The 14,379-nt window shown below is 39.9% G+C and overlaps 1 protein-coding gene across 3 annotated transcripts in view; it reads right to left on the reverse strand.

Annotated features, from left to right (window-relative positions):
• Positions 1–12,178: 12,178 nt before the first annotated feature.
• LOC140227249 (ketosamine-3-kinase-like) overlaps positions 12,179–14,379 on the reverse strand; it is a 40,105-nt gene continuing 37,904 nt past the window's right edge. For all 3 annotated transcript variants that reach the window (XM_072307671.1, XM_072307669.1, XM_072307670.1), the window contains exon 7: positions 12,179–13,973. In XM_072307671.1, the coding sequence (XP_072163772.1) occupies positions 13,907–13,973 (67 nt within the window). In that variant the 3' untranslated portion in view covers positions 12,179–13,906. The remainder of the gene's footprint in view (positions 13,974–14,379) is intronic.

Here is a 14,379-nt window from a genome sequence, read left to right on the forward strand (position 1 = left end):
TAAGTCAGTGTTACTGTTATGTTAGGCCTAACAAACGTTAACGGTTACTCGGTAAGGTTAGGTTTACCAGGACTCAAGAGTCCTGGTTAAATCAGTCGAGGGACATTTCTTAGGAAGTCCTTCGATTCCAAGAATAAAAAGAGTGAAAGAACAAAGGGAAAAAAGGAAAGAAGAAAGGACAAAAGATTATGTTTGGCTGCTGTGGAAATCGACAGCGCCACTGTATCACTATCAATCAAGCGTAAATACATAAACGCCATTTGGTTGGGCCACATTCACAAGTTTTAGGGGAAAAAAGCCCCACCGCTGTGCTTAGGTACTCCACTCGAACTAACGTTAGACATACACTACACACAGTACGGTACTAGGGCTGAATTCACAAGTATACTTTAACACTGCACTGTACAGGAAAGCCACCTAACCTGTAGAGTACTCGTAGTGTTTAGGTAGTATCACTAGACCACATACTGTCATAGATGACATCTACACCAACGCTGCACACTGGCACTGGTCCGACGGTCCCTGACCAGGAAAAATCACTGTTGGACACTGACCAGTAACTTTTTCAGGAATGAACCAGTAAAGATTGGGGGAAAAAATGGGTGGACTCTACCTACTATTACCACTAGTCTAGATGTAGATCTAGAGCTAGACTACCGGTATGGCTCTGAACTGTGTTAATTTGACTTGGTCTTAGACTTCAGCTGATCTTAGTTTTAGTAACTGGTATTACAAGTCTTAACTTAGACTTAATAGTTAGACTTGAAAGTAAAAGTCTAACATGTCTAACTTTATTCTTTACTCTTCCTTTGAGTTTTACTGTTAGACTTTTTATTTATTTTTTTGTTTAGTACGCCTACTTTGTCAATCTCATGATTTCATTTTCAACTCAAAAGTCAAGGCTTTTAGTGTCTTCGAGACTTTGAAATCTTGCAATCTGCATGTCTTGCACACAGACGTTACGACTACAGTACTCAGTAGTCTCAGAAGTAACGACATTAGTTGAAAAGAAACAATAAATAATATGATTTGGGATCTAATTTGAAATTGGATGGCGTTTACAGACTAGGCTTCATAAGCATCACGCGATTGAATACATGGGACTACACACTACCGCAATTAATGGTTATGGTAGTCCAACTGAAACTGTTATTTTGAGCATGATTTTAATAGGATTATAGCTTACCATTCACTTCACTCGTGGACAGTGGGCTGGCTTAGGCCGTCATTCATCTTTCAGAAGGTTTGTTTCTCACTCTGAGATCTGGATTAGGGCCAAAACCTAATTCTAGGCCAGTAAGTTGAACAAAGCTCAAAGTAATGCAACTGCGACGGTTCGTAAAACCCGCATTGCTCTTCACCGTAGCAATTCGGGTTTCACGAAGCGGCGTATCTTTCGTGCGTCGGTTCGTGAAACTCCTTTTTCTCAATTTCTCGATATTTCGAGTACCGTCGTTTTTTTCTTTCTTTGATAAAATTAAGAATAATTAATTTTGTGATCTAAAATTTTGGGATTTGGTAGAGTTTTGAAAGCACTTTCATTTGGTACCAATATCTCGATTTTGAAAATTTTGACCAAAATCGAAATAGCGTCAGTTCGTGAAAACGCCGACGAATTTTCAAGCTCGGTCGCTCCGCTCCCTCGCATTTAACCGCTATGCCATTCTCCTGATGTTGCTGCCAGTGATTGCCAGCAGTTGCGCCCGGTGCGGCTCCCCTTAATTTTCAAAGCGAAAAAGTATAGCTACAAACGGCAGTTTTTAGACTCTAAAATGTCAGAATTTTCAAGCTCGCTCGCTCCGCTCGCTCGCATTTAATCGCTATGCCATTCTCCTGATGTTGCTGCCAGTGATTGACAGCAGTTGCGCCCGGTGCGCCCCCTTAATTTCCAAAGCGAAAAATATAACTACGAACGGTAGTTTTTGGACTGTAAAAATCCAAAAATGTGAAAATTTTGAAGCTCGCTCGCTTCGCTCGCTCGCATTTAATCATTATGTCATTCTCCTGATGTTGCTGCCAGTAATTGCCAGCAGTTTTCGCCCGGTGCGCCCCCTTTATTTCCCAAGCGAAAAAATACAGCAACAAAGGACAGATTGGGGGACTGTTGAATATCAAAATTTTCAAGCTCACTCGCTTCGCTCGCTCGCATACCACGTTATGCTATTCTCCTGATGTTGCTGCCAGTAATTGCCGGCAGTTTTGCCCGGTGTGTCCCCCTTAATTTCCAAAGCGAAAACATACAGCCACAAACGGCAGTCTTTGGACTGTAAAATGTCAAAACTTTCAAGCTCGCTCGCTCCGCTCGCTCGCATTTGACCACTATGCCATTCTCCTGATGTTGCTGCTAGTGATTGACAGCAGTTGCGCCCGGCGCGGCCCCCCTTAATTTCCAAAGCGAAAAAGTATAGCGACAAACGGCAGTTTTAGACTGTAGAATGTCAAAATTTTCAAGCTCGCTCGCATTTAATAGCTATCAAATAGCGGTCATTCTCCTGATGTTGCTGCCAGTGGTTGACAGCAGTTGCACCTGGTGTGCTTCCCTTAATTTCCAAAGCGAAAATATAGCTCCAAACGGCAGTTTTTGAACTGTAAAATGTCAAAATTTTCAATACAAAAAGATTTATACCCCCCCCCCCTCGTTTGCTTCGCTCCCTCACATAACCGTTCCTCCTATAGGTCAAATCCTTTTATTATTTATTATCCCATTATTTAGCAGGCCTTCACAGTGATGTCGCACAGGCGGAGCAAGAGCTGAAATACCACGATTTAGTCTTTCAATAATATGTTGTGAATATTTCATTTTCTTATTTTTCTTTTAAGAAAAGAAAAAATTTTCACCAAAAGTGTGCACCAGATCGCTGAATTTCAGGTCTGAAAATGCAAAATCTTCCTCGTGTGGGAGATCGATTACCCCCCCCCCCCCTACACTCCCTCCCCCCTTTCGGTCGCTCCGCTCCCTCTCACAGATATTTAAAAAACAAAAAAAAATGTCTTCATACTTTTAAGGTCTGATTTTCCGTCGAAAGTCATCTGACAAGCAAAAAAAAAAGCAACAAGAACAAAAAGTCTTCATATTTTTGCTGCCACTTTCCTCCCACTTTATATTTCATGCAAAAGAGTGGGACATCCGGTCCCTGTAAAGTGTGTGTGTGTGGGGGGGGGGGCACCAAGCTTCTTCCCCCCTCCCCCCCCCCCTCCCCGGTCCGGTTATGGGCTTGTAATCGTGGTGATGGTGACCATCCCCCCACTCCTCAGTACGGACTTACGCCGTTGGAACCCAAACATGTGTTTGCATGAATTTAATACGAAGAGTTGCTACACCTCCCTGGTTCAAGCTCACAACCTGTTTCTTTCACGGGACGAAACAATACAACAGTCCTGCTTAGCGACGGCGTTTACGCTCCATCGCACGCACTACCGTATAAGGCGATAGCGTGGGTGTGTAAGATAATAATATCCAATCGCAGGACAGGTCTATCATTAACGATTCTGACCAATACGGCAGCCCGAATGTAAACTTCGGTGCGTTTGAGTCCGTGCCGCTGCCGCCGCATGAATGAGTCGGTACGCGTTGTGTGTCGGCTGCTAGTTTGCCGCAAGTTTTTAACTCACAAACAATAGGAAACAGTGGAAAGAAAAAAAAAGGCACGCAATGCGTATTACGAGAAGCGTCTTTTAGCGAGGGCGTTGATCGCTTTCATTCTCCTCCCATGTTGTTGTCAATGGAAACTAAAGAGGATGCATTTAGCAAGTACCAATACCTAAATAGAACCTGAGAACCTATTGTAGGCGGGGTTTAAAAGACAGCATCGGTAGAAAAAGTCAATGAAGATAATTAACGATAGTCGTCTATTGAGATCGTGTTCTTTGCGAGTACTAAAAACCCTCAAATTACGCACATGGTCGTAATGTTGCAGAGCATCAAAGACTGCTTTTGCATCTGTTCTGCTGCAGCTGTATACTGCCGTAACATTCTGAATTCCCGCCATATTAGGCACATTTCCTTTATAGGCGTTGCGTGCACAGTAATTATCGCTTATCACGCTTGTCAATGCTGTACATCTATGTATCAGAAGCAAAGGTTGATGTAGAAATAGTTGAACATCAATTGCAATCATAAAGAGAGGCAGCTTGAAAAGGAAGAAGCTAAGATTCTTGATAAAATGCTTGATAATGTAATAACCCTTATAACTTTATAAAGGACTCGCAAATTCAAAGTTTCAAACCGTATACTAAAACATTACATTGTACACGGTGTATTTCAAAAAACATTTTGAATGCGTTGTGTGTTAGCATGTTAATAGCATCAATCTGCCTTTTATTTTCCGTACGTAAAGCGCACAGAAACGTAACCAAACGTTACCAAATACAGTGGAATGTATTGTGCGGCGTGGTACTATCATTAGAAGTATATCCCAATCCTTTCTACTTTTATTTGCTTGAGGCAGTAGTCAAACCACGTGTCATTTTCGTAGCGACATCACTTAGGAACTAGACTCGGAATTTGTCAACACTGACAAATTAGGTGATCCGATCTATTGGGAAATCAATGATTTGAGTCCTGATCCCAATAGGCATGTTCATACAGGTTTCATCTGTGTTGAGGGGACATTGGCCATGTGATGTTTGGAGTCTCAGTTAGAAAAGGGAGTCAGACCTACCATCTTTGGTACCGAATTCCGTATGCACTAACGAAGATACAGAAGTATATTTGACCTTTGACCCCATATTGCACACTAAAGATGGCATCTGAGCAAAAAGTGGTTATGTTGTGAAATGATTCTTGTAACATGGTCTTTGCGTGTGCAAAACATGGGAAAGATGGGACATGTATTCACCAAGATACAGGATGAAACATATATGACCTTTGACCCTAATTTACATACCCAAGATGGTGTCCGATCAAGTAGTTGTTAATTATGAAATAATGTACGTGACATGAACTAAACATGTGCAAAATATGGGGGTGATAGAGGCTGTTTTTCTTGAGTTATTGCAAAGAAAGTTGCAAAAAGAAAGAAATATCTCAATACATCGAAGATAGGCTTTAATTTCAACCAAGTTTTTTAGCATGATCCCGACATCGTTTGAAAAAAACAAAGGAACAATGACGATAGCGCAAAGTCTCAGCTACAACATATTAAAATCTGGGAGAAATTCACCGAAGGGTAAGTGAGCTAGTGCTCGAACAAGACAATCATGTCAACTTTCACATCTAGAAAAATTCCCTCCCAGAGATAAAACGTCATAACGAAGGTACAGAAAAAAAAAGTACGTGACCTTTGACCCCACTTTGCACAGACAAGATGGCATCTGAGCAAAAAGTAGTTATTTTGTGAAATGATTCTTGTAACATGGTTTTTACGTGCGCAAAATATGGGAAAGATAGGACATGTATTTACTAAGATACAGGATGAAATATTTATGACCTTTGACCCTAATTTACATACCCAAGATGGTGTCCGATCAAGTAGTTGTTATTTTATGAAATAATGTACGTAACATGAACTAAACATGTGCAAAATATGGGGGTGATAGGGGCTGTCTTTCTTGAGTTATTGCAAAGAAAGTTGCAGAAAGAAAGAAATATCTCAATACATCGAAGATAAGCTTTAATTTCAACCAAATTTTTTGACGTGATGCCGACGTCGTATGAAAAAAACGGAGGTCACATTTTCGATAGCCCAACGTCTCAGCTACAACATATTAAAATATGGGAGAAATTCACCGAAGCATAAGTGAGCTAGTGCTCGATAAAGATAGTCATGTCAGTTTTCATTTCCAGGAAAACTGCACTCCCATAGAGATAACGCGTAAACTGGTCAAATTTGACAATGTTACTTTTAATCCCTTTTTACGAGGTGATGCTGTCATCCAATCAAAATGTTGTTATTATATGACTGAAAGACCATTTAATGAGCTACAACATATTGAAATTTGGATGAAAATCAACAAAAGAATAAGTGAGATATGCTTGAGTGAACTTAAAATTCGATGACGTCATTTTGAAAATTTACTTTTTTTACTTTAATAAGAAATTTGATATCTTTTCATCATTTTTCCAGCATCGCCAACCCATGAAATGACATGTACAATTCATCAGCTTTCAGAATATGTAAAAAAAAATGGGGGGTCACCGTCCATCCTGACGAGTAAAATCGGATTTAAAATTGGCGGTTTTTTGCATTGTTGCGCTGTATATCGCCATTGACGCGCGCGCGGAATTTCAACTTTGACGGGCCCGTTTGACGTCATATTGAGTCAGATTGACTTGAAACTTGGTAGAAATATTCCTTGGCATTTCAGGCATCCGATAAGTGTGAAAAAACAGGAAATTTCTATTACATATGAGCTGTGCGGACGTATGTGTGCGCGTGCGTACGCGTCCGTCCAATTTTTTCAATTTTTCAAAAAATGCTCCAATTGGTCTGAAACGTGCGCAAAAAAAAAAAATTTGAGCTCGATTTGAGCATACAAATATTTTTTTTTTAATATTAGAAAATATGAATTTTGAGAATATGAGTAGAATGCGCATAACTTGAAATATATCTGACATAAATTTCATTGAAAAATTCTATTCCATTAATGAGATATGATTGAGAATGTGTTTTCATATAATGACGTCATAGTGACGTCACGGTCCACTGATCAGTATTATACATTAGATCTGTCGTCTTTGAGACATGATACATATATGGTGTAATTTTGAAATTGATAGGACGAGGACTTTCTGAGCTAACCTCTACACAAATTTTGTCCAGAAATAAAGAAGAAGAAGAAGAAGAACCAACAAAGAATCCGTACAGATACAGAAGGTGATCCGAAGGATACTCGGATCACCTAATTAGAATGTATGAAGATAATCGTTACTCATTTATTTTGCGCTATTATTATAGCATTTACATTTTCCAACTTTTATTGACAGTATTATGTTACTGTATGGTTACGATTACGAATGTTGGTTATGAATTCAAAAGACTGGTTCATTAATCGAACTATAAAGGTAATAGCTGTTTTGAAAGTAGTTCGGTACAAGTTCAAAACGCAATCGAAGTCATCGTCATAGGGGGAACTGCATAGCTCTAGAAAACTTGTTTAGACCAGTAGAGATTGCCGTATGCAATTTTTGTAGAAAGTTTTGACTTAGGCCATCTTTTGAGTATTTTGAGAAATTATATAAAGAATTATTTGTTTTGATTATGTCAAGAATTAGTTTGAACTATGAGAATAAAAAGGCGCGGTTACTCCAAACAATGTCGTAGTTCGATTAGACATGATGGGTAAAGTGAATTCATGACTTGGCTAATCCTTACTGAATTGATGATCACTTCTGTAAACCATCAGTTAAGTCTTGTAGATGATACCTCTGTAATCGTAGTCAAAATTCTTTTGAGCGATGAGAAGAAGACCAACAAACAAAATGCTATGTATCATCGCTCGAGTTTCCAACATTTGGCGTCACCCGACCAACAATAAGCGACGAATCAAATGGAACATTATATTGTGGAATAGCAGACTGTGTTACGATTTTTAAATGTTGCGAGCAATTGTTTAAAAAAAAAAAAAGAAAGAGAAAATGAGGCAAAGTTCAAGAAATTAGAAAAAACACGTAAATGCAGGCGATCATGTTTAATAGTCAAAGTAAGAGATTACAATCGGCCATGCGGATGTGTATGATTGCCTTATTTACATGTCTGATTTCTGTAAACTATGTTATATTTAAATCTAAGTTCCCTTCCCCTCCTTGATAAAAGTTGTGTTGGGTTTTCGCTAAAGGCATTTATTATGAAACGCTGTAAAAACGACAACAAATGCCTACTATACATCAAGAGATGACCTATACATACATGAAACACAAAAATTCTGTAAGTTCTGATATAATGCAACTGCTTGTTGATTTGTTTGTTTGTTTTGAATTACCATGCTCTTTGTCGGGGGGGGGGGAGATGAAGAAAAATAGTAGAGTGTATCACTCTCAAATCCGGATGATTGCGATAAGTGTGTATTCCCGCCCTTTCTATACAGGTAAACGATTTAAGCTTGGTATGCTATTATAAAAGCCTGGTGTCACGCAGAAGAACTGATTCCGCGATCACTTTTAACCTTTCATAAAATTCACGTTTTAAGATAGTAACGATAGCTTGTAGGAGATAGAGTAAGTTAGCGTCCCTGACTGTGGTTCTGAACACAAAAGGGGACTGAAAGAATTTTTTTACAAATTAGCAGACATAATGCCGATCCTCCAACACTGTTGCTCCATTACGTCACTGATTCTGCTATCAATGGCGAAGAAGGAAATTACTGGTTGCGTTATTATCCACCCCTTGATAGCAGGAAGTTTATCTTTCATTGTTCAAGGCTTCGTTGATGCGGGGTTTACTCGGATACAAGGCGTGAACAGTGTCGTCCGACTCGGTTCTTTCATTCGGAATTCCTCAGAATACGCAATTCAATAGGCAATTAGCGCTGCTACTTCGCAAAGCTGTTGGCCAAATTCTTTGCAGACTTGACCTCTTACATGTCAGCTACACGCAATACACGACAAGCAGCTATCATTACAAACATTCTGATTAAAAAACAAAACAAAATGAAGAAGCACACTTTTAAGTAGCGACACAGCTTTCTGTCACTTTCTCAAATAGGTCCTACTTCTAAAAAAATACACAGATGACAAGAGTCAGAATATCCTCCAAAGGGAACACGAGTTATTTGGGCATTAATAATGTTTGTCTTCCGATTTCTCTCCATGCCGTCGCGGCCCAAACCATCATAAGAAATAGGGCAATAAGTTTTATTAAAAAACCAGGGAAATAATAGTACGCATTACATACATCTGGCTAATTATCACACGAATTGTCGACTTTATAAAGACGAGAATAATTGACAACTTAGGCCCTACTATATCTCCAAAGATGAACTTTAGACAGCAAGTCACATACCAGGGAACGAAAGTTATAATTATTTGAATGAATTCATTAATGAGGTGAATGACCGTTGTAAAAGTACACACACGCATAAAGAGGCTCCAAGTTCGATATGTGATCATGTATTCGCTCATTGATAAAGTATCATAAATTTTGCGTGATCTTTCGGTGGAATTGATTTTTTTTTTCAGCGCGATTTGTGCGTCGCATCAAACACTACTTCATGAATGTGGTACATCTATCAAACGCAACTCGCTGGTCATGCAATCAATAGCCTTGGTCACCTCACTATTATTGCGTAATTCTAAAGCCCTCGCCGCTTGGCCGCCGACGCCGCCGTGCGCACCATGCTTTGTTTTGTCTTCAATGGGGTCAAGACCAATGCTTCATTAGCATACGCCCTAGCAGCGGAGGCGGAGTCTCGATCGGGCAAGAACAATAGGTGCGAAACGCAACGCAAAGGCGAGCGTTCGAAAAAAAAAAAAAATATAACCGAAAAAAATAGTCTCAGAAAAACTGCGATTTGGGACACTTGTACTCATTTTTACAAGCTGAAATTTTCTATACAAATACAAGTAGATCAAACATCAAGAAATCAAAATCCGTCATAAAAAAAAAAAAAAAAAAAAAAAAAAAAAAATTCGACCCGAGCAGTGCTTCCACTTCATTTTCGGCTCATTACGGGAAAACTCCCCGTGCGACTTATGACTCATTTTGTCGGAGCGCCACACAAATATCCATCACTTTTATACTTAAAAGACAAGACAGATATTACTGTGAATGAAAACAATTTGACATGAATCTCTGTCGCTTAAATCAACACGTATTCATACATAACCACGGCAACTCAGAAGTACAATGTAACATATCACCCTACCTAATCTCACCGTGTGGTTACTGTGGAAAGTCAAACAAGTATAGCTGCCAATGAAGGACAACCGCAATCACTTGCACTCACTTGGAAACGTAAAGCGATAAGGCATTATTGGACAAGTGACATATCTGAACAGAGCGATCAAATTTCCGCAGATCAATATCATGACAGCGTTCAGATCAATTATGGTGAGTCAATGTGACATCAAGAAAAACAAATTGCAAACGCCTCGTTTGTGAGAAGACGGCTGTGTAATATGAGTTGGTCAGTCTAAAAAGATACCCAGCAACGTTTGAACAGACTAATGACCTTTTCCACTCCAATTTTGCAACCACAGAAACTGCAACAAGAACTCTGATTTGTTCCTTGAGACTCAATATTACACTGGCATTATTTTCCATCAAGTGCCAGGATTGTTTTCTGCGTTACATTTCACACACCGTTTCAAAATCATGGAATGTAACGCTACATCCCCGATTCATCAAGGATGGCCCTCCATTGCGTTTCCCGGCTACATAACCTTGATGTGTCTGATAGCTGTTTTATCGATTATTTGCAACTTGTTCAATATTGCGATACTCAGACGACCTGACTGCGGCTTCGCTGCTGTTCGCCAACAACAGGTCAGCATAGCAATCGGCATAACGGACCCCGTCGTTGCTATTACCGCCATTGTGTTTCGAGCCACGCGCTACGCGGGCATGGTACGGATTTGCGGATGCGCGTTCTTCGTGAAATCAGTAGCGTTGTCCCTGACGAGCGTCTTTATGGGCACGCTCTGCGGCGACAGATTTTTCCAGCTGTGGAGACCTTTTAGTTATGCCTTGTACATGACACCTTCTAGAGCGACCATCATTTTTAGTGCCACGACCATACTGAACGCTGCCGCTAACTGCACGTGGTTCTTTGCCTGGGGACCGACAACCGTTCTCGAAACAGAGTGCAGCACCAAAATGTCGTCAACAGTTCGGTCTAAACCCTCCGTCTGGTATACCATTTCCTACTGGAGCTGGCACATGTTGTCCTATGCACTCATCACAGTCTGGGAGGCTGCCACGCTGACGATAGCGTGCGTCAAACTACGTGCCGACGCAAGGATACGCCCAAGTCCGGCGCCGCCAAGTGGTCCCATGGCACAAAATGCCGCGCGGGAACGTGAGGTTGGAGCGCCGTTTGGCAGACTCGTGCAGGCGCGCGACCTAAAATGCGTCCGCACCATCTTGATTTTGGTCTTGTCATCTTACATGATCACGTCACCGGTCTCGTTCTTGGATTTCGTCAGCCGTCACTCGAGCGCCAAGATCACCTCTGGCTCCAGCATGCTGGCAGAGCTCATCTCCTTGACGTGCACTTGGTGGAAAATATTTATTTTCATGTTGACGAATAAATCGTATCGCGCTGCTGCTTACAAGCAATTCACGACCTTTAAAACCTCGATTCGTGATAGGATTAAATCCTAGCATTTCGTGTCACGGACTTGTCGTCCTGCTAGATTTTGAGGAGCTCTTGACAAACTGAGACCTCCCGCATCTAAAAGAAATACATTTTATTCATTTCGCCTTGTGTCAATATGTATATATAGGGTATCAGCTGAAACACGCAGGTCCTATGCCTATTTTCAAAATGTATGCCAACAAAAGTTCAGTCACACATCAACTTTATTTTCATTGTGCTTTTCAACGGAGCCAAATGCATTGCCTTAAGGTTGTCATTCCAAAAATTACATCTGTTCCCTGTCCCGATCCGAAGGTTCGTAAATCCGAAAATTAATGAAGATTCGTTTTTCTAAACGTTCGTTAACGCAGTTTTCATTAAGCCGGTAGCGTAAATATGTTCGATGTCCTTGCCTTATCCGCAAGAAATCTCGACAGAACGTTAAAACTTGACATATCTTGATCAGAAAGTGTGAAACATGTGGAACCCAGAATATAAATATGAACTCAGAATACAACGGACCGGAAGGGAGGGTGATGCATCCGCGAGAGGTCGCGGACTGAACCGTACGGCGCCTTGAACATACAAAGCCACAGGTAGTCAATAGGCCTTTCCCCTACGCCCCGTCTGGGACACCGTGGCAAATGGTGAGAAATCGAAGCAAGACTAAATAAATTGAGAGTATTCCATGGAGCATTCCATTATTCCTGCAAACGAGACTGCCGTGGCCGCCGGAAACATGATGTAAACGGCAGTGTAAACGTAGCATGAATGAAATAATACGTGAGAACAAATTATGTACATTTACATGTACAGTTGTAATTCCATACAGATGAACAATGACAAAAGCAATGTCTAATTTGAATACATTCATTAGCACTGAATAACAAAGTTGTTTTCTGTCAATTTACAGTGTATTTACGAGTTTATCAGAAATTTCGTTTTGCAGTTGTGCTTACACTTTATTATTACAACAATTTGTGTAGATTTGATTATTTGAATTTAACCACTTTTAATAATTTCTCAATTGTAAGAGAAGCAATCAAAGTAATTTGGAGATGCGATTTTATACGGACAAGGTGATAACTCTGCAATTAAATTATCCAAGATCTGGATGGATTAGCACAGAGTATGTAACACATAACACCAGTATGAAATGAAAATGATCTAAGACGTACACATGACCTGGCACAGATTACAATGAAATATAACAAAAGAAATTACATAGTCTTTAATCTGGTCTTTGGAAAATGTTTATTCACGTCATTCTCTCCTACCAATATGGAGTTGTTGAAAGAGGTATATTTGTAATAACTTTTCAATGAATAATATATAGTTCTTTATATTATCATAAGAATCATCACTCAACTTTGCATCCACACTACCATTACACGTACCATAAACCTGTTGTAAAATTAGTCCGAGGGCAAGAGTCTCTTGGAAATGTGTGTCATGGGAAAACCAACTACTTCAGTCCTCAATGGATTAATGTCGTTATCAGTACTACATCACTGCCAAGAGTACTCATTAATGCACCTGTAGAAAGATGGGCAAAATAGTAAAATGTCATGTCCAAATATGAAGATGCCTGAAGATATTTAAACTACTGTTGAAAAGTTGAGTCTTATTGACTATGGCAGTATACCCCATCTATATTCAAAGATCCATCTTTACCCCTCCTTCAATTTTCCACATCACAAAGCTTCCAAACTTTGAATAATTAAGTCCTATGTTACTCTCCTCCACACAGTGAGACCACCAGAGTCCTGTATTGCCATCCGCAAAGTTTCACTGATTATGTTCTTTCCACTCAATCACAAAATTTTCTTGTAAAGTTTTACAAGCACGGTCTTTCTTATGAGACATTATGAACTGTCTGATCCAATATTGTGAGGTTTTGAATGATATCAGCTTTAATCTTAAATGTTGAAGATAGGAATCAGAACTGCTATCTGAAAGCATTACAGGCATCAATCTTTACAGAAGTTTGAAATGCAATCCTCAAGATTACATACTACTGTAAAACAACTGAGAGAAACTTGAATATGACCCATGAGTCAGCATTAAAGGAAACAGCAAATCTATTAACATCATTTTCCTTTCAGGAGTTGTTGCTTGGTTTGTTAGCTGCTGCAAGCCTTTTCAAACTTTAAAATGATAAAGTTCTTCAATGAAAACCAAGGGTAGGTCACCAAATACATCATACATGTATAACCAACCACATAGTTTCAATACTCTCCCAAATTCGTCTGGCTACAATGTACTATCCATTCAATCATTTATGCCATTTTTTTTTTCAAGTACAACCTGTTAACCATGAAAGTACTTGTATACTAACAAGCTAATGAATGAAAAGAGTGCCACGAAATATAAAAATAACTTTTATTACTCCACTGCTGAGCAGTGCAAATTACAGACGCGGCAGCTCTCGGGTGAGCACTGCAAACATGTCTCATGCTTTGGGGGACATTTTCATGCACAGTTGCAATATAATTTCCCAAGACAGCTCAGAGAGAGCATAGGCGAGCACAGTCACTGGAGGATCAAAGACATCAGAGGGGCAGACTGCGTAAACGTAATGACAAACAAAAATGGCTCTGTTGCTATGGTGACTGACATCGACCTCCGGTCCAGTCCTGCCTCCATCAGGCATCGCAGGCCACGGCGCTCTCCCTCAGTCCCGCACAAGGCTTCTCATGATGGATAGTGATGAACCTCTGTAACCTGATCCAAAGTGATTCCTTGGCAGACAGACAAATGGACAGACAGACAGAAAGACAGTGGGAAGTGGTCAGACAATGAACAAGGAATGAAACAAAACAAAATACTAACAGACAGCTATTTCTGAATACATTACTTCATTAATGCTACCATCTGATTTCTATATACTTGGTAAAATATGCAGCCAAAATATGTATGTTTGTTTCGAACATGTAAATGTGGAAATTTAAACAGTATACACATGAGTGATGTTTGAAGACATTTCAACAAGCCTTGTGAATTTTTACAGTTTGGTCAAATCCACATGCCATCATTCCTATGTCAGACGGCTGCAATTTGTGATGTCACAGTAGAGGAACAATAAAAGGAAACACATATAGAGAGACTCAACATGTTCTCATTTTCTATAAGAGCACTTGCCTCTTT

The sequence above is a fragment of the Diadema setosum genome, chromosome 4 (assembly GCF_964275005.1).
Source record: "Diadema setosum chromosome 4, eeDiaSeto1, whole genome shotgun sequence".
Taxonomy (NCBI): domain Eukaryota; kingdom Metazoa; phylum Echinodermata; class Echinoidea; order Diadematoida; family Diadematidae; genus Diadema; species Diadema setosum.